General features: G+C 37.6%; 1 protein-coding gene across 4 annotated transcripts in view; it reads right to left on the reverse strand.

The window, feature by feature from the left end:
• The window catches only part of MYT1L (myelin transcription factor 1 like), a 529823-nt gene that overhangs the window by 149228 nt on the left and 364678 nt on the right, over positions 1-15917 (reverse strand). For all 4 annotated transcript variants that reach the window (XM_049902577.1, XM_049902576.1, XM_049902575.1 and 1 more), the window contains exon 8: positions 15193-15548. In XM_049902577.1, the coding sequence (XP_049758534.1) occupies positions 15193-15548 (356 nt within the window). The remainder of the gene's footprint in view (positions 1-15192; positions 15549-15917) is intronic.

A 15917-nucleotide genomic window follows, 5' to 3' on the forward strand; every position in this document is an offset into this window, starting at 1 on the left:
AGTGGCTAAACCTGTGTATTTCTGTGTTTCCATCAGCTAATTACAAACCTCATTTTTTTGCCATCTAAGTATTTTTCTTTTTTTTTAAGTATTACCTTAAAGACCAAGGTGTGCCTGACCCAAGCCATGCTGTTTTCAATTGCCTCATATGCATGTGAAAGCTGGACAATGAATAAGGAAGACGGAAGAAGAATCAACTTCTTTCAACTGTGGCACTGGAGAAGAATATTGAATATACCATGGGCTGCCAAAAAAATGAACCAATCTGTCTTGGAAGAAATACAACCAGAATGCTCATTAGAAGCAAGGATGGTGAGACTATGTCTCACGTCCTTTGGACAGGTTATCCAGAGAGATCAGTCCCTGGAGAGGGGCATCATGCTTGGTAAAGTAGAGGGTCATCAAAAAAGAGGAAGACCCTCAGTGAGATGGACTGACACAGTGACTGCAATGATGAGCTTAAGAGTAACAATTGTGAGGATGGTGCAGGACTGGGTGGTGGTTCGTTCTGTTGTACGTAGGGTCGCTATGAGCCGGAAATGACTCGACAGAAATGGCTAACAACAACAACATGTATTACAGGAGCCCTGAAGGTGCAGTGGCTAAGAGCTCAGGCTGTTAACCAAAAGGTTGGCAGTTCAAATACACCAGCTGCTCCTTGGAAACCCTATGCGGTAGTCCCATTCTGTCCTATAGGGTCACTATGAGTATTACACGTGTGTTTTCAATTCCTATATAAACTTTATGAAATTTGTAGGTGTAAATTTTATCTCTTGAGTCAGATTGCTATAAGGAATTCATGTTCCACAATTACAATTAGAAAACCAAAAGATTTTAATTAAAAAAAAAATGTAATTGTAGGTGATTTTTCCTCCATTCGCACGACTAATGTACGGTATGGTTAGGACTTTGTGGTTTATATCTTTACAACAGTCCTTTGTAAACGCAAGCGATGACTTTTTAGTATTTTGTCTTATGTCTGAGACACAATTTTTTTTTAACATTTTCTGATTCTTTAAATATCTAGCCCTAATTCAGTTGCTACTGTTCTTTCTAAACATTAAAATAGGCCACGGACAAACAGACAATCAATTTAGAAAGCATAGCCTTTGACACTATTTCAAAGCAGAAATTATTGTAGTCTTTACCAGATCAAGGGAGACATGGCTGGGTAGTGCATTAATGCATATCAAATCATGAAAGACCACTGTTTTATATGACATTAGTTTTTTTTTTTTTTTGGCTATATAAACAAATAGAAAAGTAATTTTACTTGTAAACACAGAAATTGGATAATGTCTTAGATTCTATTGAAAAGATCATGGTGTTTTAAAGATATTGCAATTAAGGAAAGAACAAGTGAAGGGATTACATATACCACATCACATCAATGGTGAAACACAGAACGTGCCTGCATTATCAGTGAAATTCATGAATAAAGGAACACAGACCTGCCCCAGTCTCGTTGCATGTAGCTATTTGTACTCCTTTAGTCCCAGGAATGACTGTATGACATAGACACTATTATGCTTACTAGTTAGTCCCTCTTTAAATATGGCAATATTGAGCCAAAGAGAGGTTAATGATTTCCCCCAAGTCACACGCTACTAAGTGGCAGAGCCGGAACGGCTCCCAGGAATCCTGGGTGCAGAGCCACATTTCCCACAGTGCAACACGGGCTCTGCTTTGGCTGCAACCAAAACTGCACAATTCTCACCAACCTGGGAATCCAACAGGTTCGTTCTGGACTAACTCCAACTAGACTTGCAGCTCTTCGTTAATAAATGCTAACACAATTGCCTAATTATTCTGGGTTTTGTTGTTGTTGTGTTTTGCTTTTTTTTTTTTAGCATTCATTCTTCTCCTTCTTTTTTTTTTTTTTTTTACTACTGTACATTGGTTTGGTATGGTTTGAGGATTCGGTTCTACCAGTTTAGGTAACCAGTCATCTACAAAGTCCAGACCAAAGATGTTTGGGTCCTTTCTGATATCTAAAGGACATTTTAAGACTTAGGAAAATCCTGGACTATGGACTGATATTCAACAGAGCACTGGGGTCCTAATTTCCTTCAGGTGCCTGGAAAATAAGAGGGAACTGATTAGGTAGAAAGGCAGATGATGACTCAGAACAAGGTTATGCAGAGAGGGGAATGGGAGGAGCCATAGGATAGACTTTGAACATTCATTATTTTGTTTACAATGACCTTCATTGTAATATACATAGTTTCCTTCTTAAGACAGAACAGAGACAATATGAGGTTATTTACCTCTTCTGTCCTCCCCCAGACACAGTTTCAGATAGGTGTGGCATCTTTCCCTCTGAGTAAGAGAAGTACTCCTGCCAGTCCAGGTACTATTCAATCCAATAGCTTCTGCTAGAGAGATGTGCCTAGCTACCCAAAGGGCATGGGAAGGTGGCCTTCCTTCTTCTACTCTCCAGCCCTAGTAGGAATATACCGAGGCAGTGAGGCAGCCCTGGTTCTGGTCATGGCTCCTCCCCTAGTTATTAGCCCTGTGACCCTCGCATCCCACCCTCTCTGTCTCAGTTGTCCTCATCTCAATGATGATGTGGTTTAACTGGAAAACCTCTAAGACCCCTTCAAAATCAAACATTTATAACTCGAAGTGGAATCTTGAAAATGAGAGTGGAATAGAGAGGGGGAAGGTGCATGTCATTTATGGCCAGAAAATACCAGATTTGTTACCTCTCTAGACTGAAAAAAACACATTTTCTAATTATTTCTTAATTAAAAATATTGTTAGTCTTAGCTTCGGTTTTATGGGAAACTTTCAGACTATGTCAATCTATAGTCAGCATTTCAACAGTGAAATGTACTATTGGAAGTTCAAATTATCCTAGTAGAAATTTGCTCTCATCTTTATAAGCATGAGTACAGAAAAAAGATTGCCAATTTTTCCATATCTTTGTCTTTTTTTTTTTAATCATAGGATATTTGTGCCAGAAAGAATTACAGAGGTAATCCAATCAAAGTTCTTAGATTACACTTGAAGACACTTAGGTGCAGAGTTGAAGCAACACTGTTGCCACTGATAGGCCCTGGAGAGTAAACCACGGGGTATTTATCTACCATAACAATTCCTCTACAATCTCAAAGCTCCACATGCTGGCTGTATATTTAAATAATATCATCAGTGACAGCACACACCTACTCAGGAAGTGTCACTTGTAGGTGTGGCACAGGATGCTGGGAGGACAGAGATATGCGTACATACTCCACAATGGAGGGACCATGAACGCGGTTGAAGACGTATCTGATTTTTGGTTTTGGATACTAACAAAACACTCAAAGCGTCTCTTAAAAGTTGTTTAAAATGCACAGTTGATATCTAGCATATGATTTCCCTGTTTTTGTAAAAAAATATTTAGAATTAGCTGGGATTTTTTTTTAAACAAAGGAAAGTACAAATACCGTACTTCGGTAATAATTTCTCTACACTGTACAGATTAACCAGAGAGATCCCCATGCCACTGTGAGAATCTGTAGCTTATATTCTATTTTGAGGAAGTTATTTCCATTTTATGGAGATTGCATAGGTTAATTATTTCAATTAAATACTTTATCTGCATAATCTCTATATGCAGGAGAAAGATATATCATGGCCTATTACTCCTTACTTCTGTGGAGTATCACCACTGAGAGGTGCTAATAATTCTTGGAGAGAAGGAAGGTAGAGGACAGGTCTGGGAGATGGAAGATTGGGGTCTTGACCTTCCTCCCATATTACACCTTTGCCCTCTGTTTCTTGACTGATCTGCTGTTGTGACAGCAACACGGAAAAGAAGAGCTGTTTATAGTTGGAAAAGCAAGACAGGAGATTTATACTCATATAAGGCAGTATAACTCTATGGATTTAGAATTACACTTAGAGTCTTTTGACGGAGCCCTGGTGGTGCAATGGTTAAGCACATGGCTGCTAACCGAAAGGCTGGCAGTTGGAACCCACCCAGCTGCTCTGAAGGAGTAAGACCTGGTGATCTGCTCCTATGAAGATTAAAAAAAACAAACAAACAAACAAAACCTGTTGCCATCGAGTTGATTCCGACTCATAGTGACCCTATGAGACAGAGTAGAACTGCCCCATAACTTCCACGGAGCGCCTGGTAGATTCGACTGCCAACCTTTTGGTTAGCACCCATAGCTAACCACTACACCATTAGGGTTTCCCCTGTAAAGATTACAGCCTAGGAAAGCCTAGGGGCGGTTCTACTCGTCACATGGGGTTGCTATGAGTAGGAAATCGACTCGACACCATCTAAGAACAACAGCAAGTTTTTAGGGAATTTCCTCCACGGTCCCTATATGGTACAAATGCTTTGCACTGGACTGCTGAATTTTGTTTTTAGATAACTAATATAATACACAACATCTGTCTTATAAGTTGTTTACAGTGCACAACTGCTATCTGGTATACGATTTCTCTATTGTTTGTTTATTAAAAAAATTAGAATTAGCTGGTTGGTGGTTTGAACCCACACAGCAGTACCAGGGAGGAAAGGCATAGTGACCTGTTTCCTCAAGATTTCGGTCAAGAAAACCCTATGGTGCAGTTCTGCTGGACTCAGTGGCAACTGACAACAGGCTGTTACTTCAGAAAGCAGTTTCTTTGTTCTTATTGGTGCTAATTTCTGTGGAGATGGTTTTGATGTACTGTATGCAATTAGCCAAAATATATTTCTAGTCCTTTTCCTCAACTGTACATTGCCTCCTGTATGGTTATTTCTGGGCTTTAGTCTCATTATCTTAAATGCCTGTACATTGAACGGCTTGACCTACTTCTCCACCAATAGAACTAATTTACTTGATTTGACTTTGTTTCTCTGTTCCTTTGTATTTGCTGCTTTCTTAAGCTTCCTCTCTTTGTAAATCAATCTATTCTGAGGAACAGTACCAAATGCTTCCCTAAGCTTTAGATAGGTTGTGTACATTATTTCATCCTTGTCTACCAGAGGAGCCCTGGCGGTGAGGTAGTTAAGCACTAGGCTACTAACTGAAAGGTCGGCAGTTCAAACCCACCAGCTCCTCCTCAGGAGAAAGATGTAGCAGCCTGCTTCTGTAACGATTACGGCCTTGGAAACCCTATGAGGCAGTTCTACTCTGTCCTACAGGGTCACTATGAGTTGGAACTGGCTCAGTAGCAATGAGTTTGGTATTGGTTCTGCCAGTGCAGTTCAGGGCTGGCGTACCAAGTAAGGCTTGCTATACCAGCCACACTCTTCCCTTCATAAATACATGAGGGCTCCTCAATAAATTATGTATTTCTAAAATGTTTAGTGATCTTAGCTCCTGTCACCGCTTTAATGCCTTCTGTACAATTTAAATGAAGCATACAGGCCTGACGTTTCTGACATTTCCAAGGACATTGTCTAAAGTAACAGTAACTCTAGGATATAAGCACTGGTTCAGATTTTGGATGATCCGCCACAGCCGATTAAACCCCAATAACACATCTGTCACAAGAACGATCTTACACAGCCAGCTGAAGCATACAGACACATTTCTTCCTGAGATGTTGAAGCATGTATGAAATTTCATCAGCCGCTTACTTACTTAGGTTAAATATTGCCATTTCCAGGTATCTCTGTAAAACTGCAAATGCAGAAACTTGTGAGCGGGCAGTGTAATACAACCCTACCATTTTCTCTATCAGGTCACTGACAAATGTTATAATCATCACTGTTTTGCAGAAGTTAGCTCTGCTGAGCCCAGGGGAAGCACTAACAGAGTGATACTTAACCTATTCATTTACAAATATGTATTCAGCACCTGCTTTAGAGCTGATACTGTCCTATCAGGTAGCCACTAGCCACATACGGCTTGTGTGACTAAGGAACTGAATTTTAATATTATTTAATTTTAATTGAATAACACTTTATTTAAACTCCAATAGCTAAATGTGAGTAGGGGCTACCATGATGGTCAGCACAGGGTCAGAACCTAGAAGTTCATTAAGAAGAAACCTGTAATTTTAATGTTTATAACACACACACACACACATACAGTTTACATAATATGAATTTTATATAAATCATAATATATATAGACAATTGAGCCCTGGTGGCACAGTGGTTAAGATCTCGGCTGCTAACCAAAAGGTCGGTAGTTTGAATCCATCACTTGGTTGCTGGAAACCCTATAGAGCAGCTCTAGTTTGTTCTATGAGTTGGAATTGAGTTGATGGCAATGGGATTTTTTTCTTAAGCATGTCTAAAATAGCATTTGTCATTTCATCATTTTCTATAGTAGTTTCTTTAGCACGGGAGAGCACTGGTTTTGGAGTGTGGTCCTCTGGTCATGATAACCTACTCTGAGAAAATGTATACTGTTTAATCATCTGACTCCGGGGAACTATAAACCAGTCTCTATTGAGTCAATTCCAAGTCATGGAAACCCCATGCATGTCAGGGTACATTTGAACTTCATACGGTTTCCAATAGTTGGTTTTTCAGAAGTAGGTCGCTAGGTCTTTCTTTCAGGACACCTCTGGGTGGACTCAAACCTCCAAGTTTTGGTAAGCAGTCCAGCATGTTTAACTGTTTGTACCACTCAGGGATTTCTGGATGTTTAAGGTGTTCAATAAATATTTATTGGATCAATGAATGAACTAAGCCAAGGAAAGGAGAGCACATATTTCTAAATGACACCAAAAAAGGACCCCTTGCCCAGGGGATTGTGGTAGGAGAGGAGAGCAACTCCTCCCTCCATGAAGTCCTTCATGTATCTGTTGCCTGTCTATGTCTCTCATCCCACTCCTTGTCAGAAAAGCCAGAATGGTTAAGTGCTTTGCTACTAACCGCAAATTCTGTGGTTTGAACCCGTTCAGGGGCACCTCAGAAGACGGGCCTGGAGATCAGCTTGCAAAAGATCACAGCTTTGAAAACCCCATGGAACAGTTCTACTCTGGACACATGGGGTCACCATGACTGAGAACTGATGCTACTTACAGCAACCCTATAGGACAGAGGAGAAATGCCCCAAAGGATTTCCAATGAGTGCTTGGTGAATTTGAACTGCCAACCTTTTGGTTAGCAGCCATAGCTCTTAACCACTACACCACCAGGGTTTCTGACTCTACAGTAGCCGATCCTGATACCTCCTCCTTACCTCTGATTACTCCCCTCTTCCTTTTGGTCCTTACAAATACTATGGGCGTTTCAGCTGTTGGTATGCGTATGTTTCCACTTGGCCAGAACAGTCTTGCCACTAATTTCATACAACCTAATCTGATATATTGTCCAAGAATCGAAAGCAGCCCTGGTACGACAATAGTTAAGTGCTTGGCTGCTAACCAAAAGGTCAGCAGTTCAAACCCACCAGCTGCTCCATGGGAGAAAAGACCTGGCAGTCTGCTCCCACAAAGATTACAGCCTAGGAAACCCTATAGGGCGGTTCTACTCCATCATATAGTCTTGCTATGAGTCGGAATCCACTTGACAGCACACTACAACAACCAAGATACAAAAAGCCCACTTCTTCCTTGATCACCACTATAGCCCCCAAATAATGATGATGTTTATGTTCCTTGAATTTATAGTCTATGATTTAGTTATAATTTGCTGAATTACCCTGCAGTGAATTTACTTTGTGTAATTTGTCCCAAAGCAATGTTACAAATTCGTCTAATTCCGGGCTGATATGTTTTCCTTTGGTTTACCACACTGTGGGTCTATTTTGCAGATTAGCTTTTTTTTTTGGAGATGTCTTGACTCGACCCCACTCTTTAAAAGTAAGTTTTTTTGAAGTCAATAACTCTCAGATTGAGATTGACTGAAAAATACTAAGCAATTGCTTCTCTCTCTCTCTCTTACACACAAGTAGATCAGAGTTTCTAAAATAATTGTAATAACTTGAACATTTCTTGCCCAACAGAGCAAGATGGCTTTGGTTACTGTTCATGTTTGTAAATCAGACAGTGGCAAAAAAGTCTTTGTGAAAATTCAGGTTCTCCTCTTTTCCACAGTGGGTTTGAAGCATATGTAGCTGCTCCCATAAGTCTGTTTGATTGGGAGGAACCTTGAGAGGGCATCGGGGTCCCTTTTCTTCACTTCTGGTCAACCATAGTTAATCCCTATCAAATAGAAAAGAATCTGATCTGTTTCTAAAGACCTTCAGAGACAACATTACAACTTTCCTTTGTAACCTAATTTAAAGCTTAACAATCCTCAATACCAGAAAATTCTTGTTCTTATTTTCAACTCAAATCCTTAAAGCCTTCATCTCAGCTCATGACTTCTAATTCTGTCCTTGTAAAGAACCGTAATTTATAGTTTTTCATGTATGCACACCTCTTTTATACTATGCTATGTGCTTCTTTCAGCAAAACCCATTGCCGTTGAGTTGATTCCAACTCATGGGGAAACCTATAGGACAGAGTAGAACTGCCCTATAGGGTTTTCAAGGAGCAGCTGGTGGATTTGAATGGCCTTTTGACTAGCAGCTGAATGCTTAACCACTGTGCCACCAGGGCTCCTCTTTCAGCAACAAGTGATGTCTATCCTGTTTGTGTTCCCATGGAACCCAGCACACCACTGGGTACATAGCAAATACATACCATGTTTTGAAATGAGCTGTTGCCATGCTTCCAGTCTTTTTTAATTCACTCAGACTATTATACATACATTATAATGTACATGGTATATTTGCTATGTATAGGCATGGGTCTTGGGTTCAGAATGAAGAAATACTTGAATAAATATATGGAGAGTAATATCATGTTAAAATCATTCTTAATAACAATTGCTACATTGCAGTTCTGGACTGATTTGCCTTTTTTCAAACATTTTCATATATTGCAACGTCTTTAAGTTTCAAAACAAGGCAGTGAGGTGAATGAAGGGCAAGTATTAGCGTCCTTAATTTGATATCAAACTTAGGGCCAGTGAGGCTGAGAGACTTGCTCAGGATCAGAGGTACAACCAGAGTTAGGAAACACACTTTGTTTCTAGAACTTATTCTATACTTCGACTGATACACTAGAATTTGGAATAAAAATGAAATTAACAAGACAAATCAAATAAATTATTAATCCCCTAAAGTGGAACTTAAAAACAAATAGAATAAAAATAAAATTAGACCTATTATCTTACATGTGTTATTATTATTACGTAAAAAGTGTTTCTCAGTGGATTATCTTATAATTTGCAACTTAAATGTAAATCGCATTACATTTTCAGCCAAGTTTTCTGGTTTGTATCAAAGTACCTGAAAAAATTCATCAAATATAAGATATAATTATGTTTTATAGTTTTGCAAGATTAATTTGCATGAAGAAAGTTCAGTTTTTATCACAGAGAACTAGAAACATTAAATTTTTTCATTACTTATTCTCAAGAGACAAGTGCCATACACTTCAACATAACTTGCATTCTGCTTTCTCTAAAATAATGCTTTCATACTTGCACACTAAACTTTCTAAAATAATGCTTTCATGGACGTAGGAAAAGATTAATTTTTAATATGATAAAAAATCATCATTTTCTTTCTCCCAACTGTGTCTACAGTCGTTCTCATGTGAAGACTTTGCATACTAAACATGTCATCTTTGTTTCTATGTTGGTCTCAGAACTCATTGCTTTTTCTGCTGACTGCAGTAGAAAACTGGTTGGCTAATTCTGATTTTCACAGCCCGTCTGCATTTCAACTTACTTCCCTCATCAGGGACATCTCTCTGAGAAGGATATGAGAGGATAATTGGCTAATCAATATGGAGAACAACATCCTAAAGGGAAGTTGGGGAATCTAGAGGCCACAATTCAGACCCCTCATCACATTCGTTCTGTCATTGTCTGATGAAAATTCAAGCCTATCTATTACCAATTATTGGGATGCTTTGGTAGCTTGTTTTTTTTTTTTTGGTTGCTTGTGATATCACAGTACATTATCATATTTGAAAGAGAAAAAAAAGTCCAATGAACTTCATAATTCTTTTTTTATGTTTGTTTCTGGGCAGGTTTTGACTTATATTCTTTGTAAGAAACCTAGTTACTAAGGGGTGGGAATGGCCCCATTAAAAGACAGTCTCATTGATAGGACAGTTTCGTGGTTTGGGCAGTGAGTCCAGTGAATAGGTACTGATAACTAGCACATCCATGATTATTTTAATAGATGACATTGAAGACTCAACACGAATTGAACAGAGGCACCCTCTCTGTTTTTGAGTCTACACACACGTTTTTGTTCTGCTTCTGGTCAGTGTAATTTGCCTTGCTTAGAGTAATCATATAAAAAACCAAACTCATTGCCACTGAGTCAATTCTGACTCATAGTGACCCTGAAGAACAGTAGAGAACTGTTTCACAGGGCTTCCAAGGAGCGGCTGGTGAATTTGAACTGCCAATCTTTAGGTTAGCAGCCAAACTCTTAACCACTTTGCCAGCAGGGCTTCAGAGTAATCATATAGTGTTTGAAAAGGTTCTTAACATAACTATCCACATTTTCCCTCAAACCACCAAATTTCTCCTTAGATGTAAACTTCCAAGGATACCACCACACATCTCTGGCTAATTGCTATGGAGAACAAGAAGCTAAAGAAAAGCCAGGAAACCTCTAAAAGAGGAAGGAACCTACGTCTCACCTAATTTAACCTAATGATAAAGTGAATTGTCTTTCAAAGTCCAATAATCCAAGGTGGTCTTGAGAGTCAGTAAAGGGCAGCAAAGAAAGAACGTTATCCACTTAAACTGCATGTTAAAGACAGAGTATTTCGAGAGACAATTGTGTGTTAAAAATGGAAGAACACATGAAAGTTTTCTTTAGTCTGCACAGCAAATTGCTAGACTCTTTTTCCTCATGGAATTTTTATTACTGTCTACAGGGAGTTACAATATGTGTTCAAGTGGACAGATATAGACATAAACACACATATGTGCATATATATACACACATATATGGGTGAATATGTTTTATTTAGATAGTTATTCTATTTATGGGCTTAAAAATAAAAAAATCATAACTTGCTAGGCATATAACAATTTATTTTATATTTATCAAATCACAGAATTAAAAATATATTTATCATAACATGTATAAAATATGCTGATAGAAAAATCTGTGAACACTGAATAATAACTTTCTTAACTTTAGGATACCAACGGTATTTTAAAAATATTCATACTTAGAACTTCATAATATATTTTGAAAATAAAATTCTTCACATAAGCCTACTATAGGTCAACTATACCACAAATATAATTAATTATGAATTTATATCATCTAAAATTAATGACTCAGAGATTCTTCTCTATTGTTCAAATAAACAAAAAGTTATAACAAAAAAAATCAGACACAATAACATATACGAATCTACCCATTGGAGATGTTCATTATTTTGGGTTCAAATATAACCACAATCCTGAAGGATTCTTGGAATTAATATAAATACTTAATTCTCAAGTTTCAGTAAGGGTTTTTCTATGATTGCTGGGCTCCTGTTGTGTTAGTCTGGTGAGCTGTATGACTTTGTTTTAGCTAAAACAAAAACTTCTTAATAAACTCCACATTTCAATTTATAATACAGGTGGAAAATGCTACACTTGGTGAGCAAAGAGTGGCATCCTATTATTATAAGTAGGGTAAACTTTATATAAATGTAAACTTTACATCTACTTGTAAAGCTGATGTCAGCTTAATTTCTATCCATGTGGTTTCATCATGAAACCTTGACTTTTCCATATCAAACTATGATCATCTACCATGTGTTTTTTCTGCACGTGCAAGCCAGGTGCTTGGCATAGCATTGGATTGTTTTCTTCTCACTATTTCCTGAATGCCTTACTTTTGTCTGAACTTTACATCAATGTTTGTGCTTCTACTTGCTAAGAAAAAGACAACTCAACCTTAGAAGAAATCTGCTGACCCCACAGACATAATGGTAAAGCAAGGAGAATGAAATGCCTATTTCAAGACGGCGATCTAGTAACTCTGCTGACCAAACATAAGAAAGGTACACTCTCCAGTTCTTCAGAAATGAAAATTAATAGCAAATCCATTTGGGGGGCAAGGAGGGGAAACAAAACAGTATCTCTTTTAGGTGCTATATAAGATATCTGATACTCATATTGTGTTTCTCAAGTTATAGAAGTTGCCATCATGACAGAGAATTTTATTTGTTGATAATGATTTTGGCACCAAATTTAGCAGTAAAGTGAAATGTCATGTGCTCAGAAGTGAGGATATGAAAATAGGCGATTGACAGAGATATGTCTTTCGAAGCCTTATTTTAATAAATTAAACATAACTAGGAGTTTTGATCATGGAAAATGTTCAATCAACAAAGCTACACAGTTCCTTTGATCTAGGATCTTCCTGAAGATTCCTGACCTTGAGGGATTATGAAATACCTGGAGTATAATCCACCTGGAATATCCTCATGTGATATTGGCTAAAGGGTGTCTTGGAACACTCATTCCTGGAGCTCCTAAACGTTAGAGACTTCTCTCTATAACAGGAAAGCTTTGTGAAACAGTTTCTAGGAACCAGGTCTCTGAAGTGAATTTTTTTCTTAGGAGACATACTTTGATTCGCCCTAGAAATCAAACAAGTCTTTGGTGCTTCCCTCCAGGGAACCTGTAGCAATCAAAACCACAGTGAAAGGACCTCTCTAATCAGTCCATTGTGTTTTATTCTCAGTGAGACTTAGGATTCGCATGAGATGCTATCTGAAAGGGAGTAAATTATTACACTTTACTGCCAAGGATATTCAGTAAATTGGACATATTTGTCTTATAATGGTAGCAGAGAGCCTAATAATCTCATAATCTTATCACCTTGGCTGAACCTGTCTTTAGTAGCTCCAGATGATTCCTCTAAAGTTCATGCAATGGATGATTATACAAAGCGTTTTGTCTTGTTGGATAGTTGGATACTAAATATGGATTCTAAAACCGTACATACAACACTTGATCTTTTATCATTGCCTTGTCTTCTGCGTCCTCTTCACTGGTATTTGCTTTCTGGGACCTATTTCCTTAGAGAGCTTCAGATTCAGATTCAGACAATGATTACTGAATACCTAAGTGCTAGTGACTGCTAGGTGTGGCCACTTCATTAGAAATACTGGGACCTGTGTTAAATTTATGCAGTTATTTGTTTGCTGGTACTATCATACACCCATTTGTTATGCCCACTTTCCTGAATTTTTCTAGCAAAAAAGTCTTTAGTTCTGTTACATGACTTTAAAAAGAACCTCATTCTAAGTGTTCACATCAGAATAAACAAACCCTGCACAAGCGCTGCAGTCAATTTCTGAAGCTATTTCAATAAGATTTCTGACTACCTTTTCACAATGTACTGCTTTGTACCTATAGAGATAGAGCACATAAAAGATGACCCTAAATAAACTAAAATTGCAAGTTTAAATCTAGCAAATGGAGAGCAGAACCTGAAATTTAGTTAAGCCTCTTACTTAAATGATAAATCTTAAAAATCTCCCCTCTGCGAATCCATTGCACAAAAGAACCTCTATAACTTCAAATAGTAATGCCTTCTGCTTTCCAAACAAAACAAGAATATGAAAGAGTCATATTTAACATCTCATTTATCATAAGCCATGGCCATGTTACATATCATCAACCTCAACAATTACTGATGTTGCCCGAAACTACACAGATTTAATACAATGTCCAGAAATAATTGGCCAAATTGGCATACGCTTCAGCTTCCCATGTATTTTTTTTTTCATAGAGTGACTGTTTTGCATTCTCAGCATGAAACTCACCATCATCTCACTGATGACACTGAGGCATTATGACCAAAGGAGGCTGACTAGAATTAGTGGTGACTTTTTTTTATTTGTATGTGTTCTGAGACATTTGACTATGTTATCTCCACACCATTCTTCATAATATCAAGACAAGAAAAAAATCTTGGGAGACTGAAATCTAATTCGTGAAATGTGTGTGTGTGTATACAGGTGCATATAGAAATGTTTGTATATGTATGTATATGTTTGTATAAGACAGTAGTAAATTGTTTTCATCAGAACCTTAAAAAAAAAAAAGCCACTACAAAAGTCCAAGATTATTTCATAACACTCAGGTTTCATGGCTCAAAACTGTTAGGACTTCTGTAGGAAGAATGATGCATGTATGCTTGCCCCATGGGGTTAACAACAAGCAACTCACACCTACCTGGTCAAAAGAGCTCTCTCCACTGGCTAAAACTATTGTCTTTTGTATTGAGAAATGAGCTGTCCCAGAAATCAGATTCTTAAAGGGTTTTTGGGCCCAAGGGAGAAGTGTAAGAAACAAATATTCTCTTAACTTAAAAAAAAAATTTTGTTTTAGCATTTCTAGCAAGCCAGTGAAGTAAGACTACATCTAGGCTCTTCAGAAAACTCCACTTCTTGAGAAAAGAAATGACTTTTATGAAAGGATTTGTTCTGAAGTCCTATTTTTGAGTCAGATAAAAAAAAAAAAATTTTTTTTTTTATTTTTGAGTCAGATACTAACAGAAAATTGGAAATAAATGCAAAACCCTATTAAGCTTGTTGCCTAAAAGATTCTCCCTACTCCGTGCATCACGTTGGACACCTCGAATTAAACTTGTTGCCTAAAAGATTCTCCCTACTCCGTGCATCATGTTGGACACCTCGAATTCAGAAACACGTTCTCAAACATGGAAACAAATGACAGGTCAATTCATTATTTCCATTGTAATCTTTCTCACCTCCTTACATGATAGTCACTGAAGTAAAGCTTTGGCAATTAACAGACAAAATCTATGTCACCAGTTGATGTACCAGCTAGAGCTTTCACCCTCTTCTAAGAAAGCATGTAATTAAAGCCATCCCAATAACGCTGCTTTGGCTAATAGCATCTCTTGGATAGAACATTAAAGAAAATGTAAAATTAAACTCTAGGTTTGCTGATTTTACTTCTTTGATAATTTTTGCTAAGCTAATCAAATATGCACAGCATAAATATCTCAACAAATTATTATGACAACTGATTTGAACACTTATTTGACTGAAATAAAATCTAAAGTCTAACAGATAACTTGAAGGAAGTCTTTAAACCAAAGATTAAAGACGCATAAAAAGCTAGTTTTTTCAGTGTTGACCAGGCTTATTTATATGACAATCACAAATGTGTCATGAATATTAAATTCAGACAATTCATGTGAAAAAACTGACCTAAACTACCATTTGGTACTTTGCTAATATTTTAAAGATTACCATTTTCTTCTTCTTCCTCCTCTTCCTCCTCCTCCTCTTCCTCTTCATCTTCTTCATCCTCCACATCATCTCCATCTTCATCATCATCATCATCATCTTCCTCAATCTCCTCCTCTTCCTCTCGGTCCACTTCCTCATCCTCTTCATCCTCGTCCCCTTGCTCCTCATTGTCCTCAGAGTACTCTTCCTCTTCCTCTTCCTCCTTCTCATCCATATCTTCAGTCCCATCACTTTCATAACATTCATCTACTGAGGAGCTGTCTGCTTTAACGGCGAATGGCTTTCGTTTAGGAGCTGGCTCTTGGGGCTGCTTATCTTGTGTTTTTCTTTTTTTAGCCAAGGGACAGCCATATACACTGTTAAAAGAAGAAGACAGGAAGTGTATTATTATCTCTGAAGGACAGAGAAGTAGGAGTCCTTGGCCGAGATATTTAAGGTTTAGCATGAACACCATATTTGCTGGAAGGGTATAAGCAGACATATATTCTCACGCATATTCTAAAATCTGCTAATGACATTATAACACAAAGAAATACAGCTTACATTTGTTTGGTTACCGTTAACATTTAGTTTGAGTCTCCTCTCTCCTCATTATTGGAATTCTGAATAATGACATGAACATCCTAGTAAAATGCATGAGGACGGTTTGTGAAGTATTTGCATAATATGAATATCATGCAGTTCATACTACAAATTAAACTTTTTAATATTTACTAAATATATAC

The sequence above is a fragment of the Elephas maximus genome, chromosome 12 (genome assembly GCF_024166365.1).
Source record: "Elephas maximus indicus isolate mEleMax1 chromosome 12, mEleMax1 primary haplotype, whole genome shotgun sequence".
NCBI classification, from domain to species: Eukaryota; Metazoa; Chordata; class Mammalia; order Proboscidea; family Elephantidae; genus Elephas; species Elephas maximus.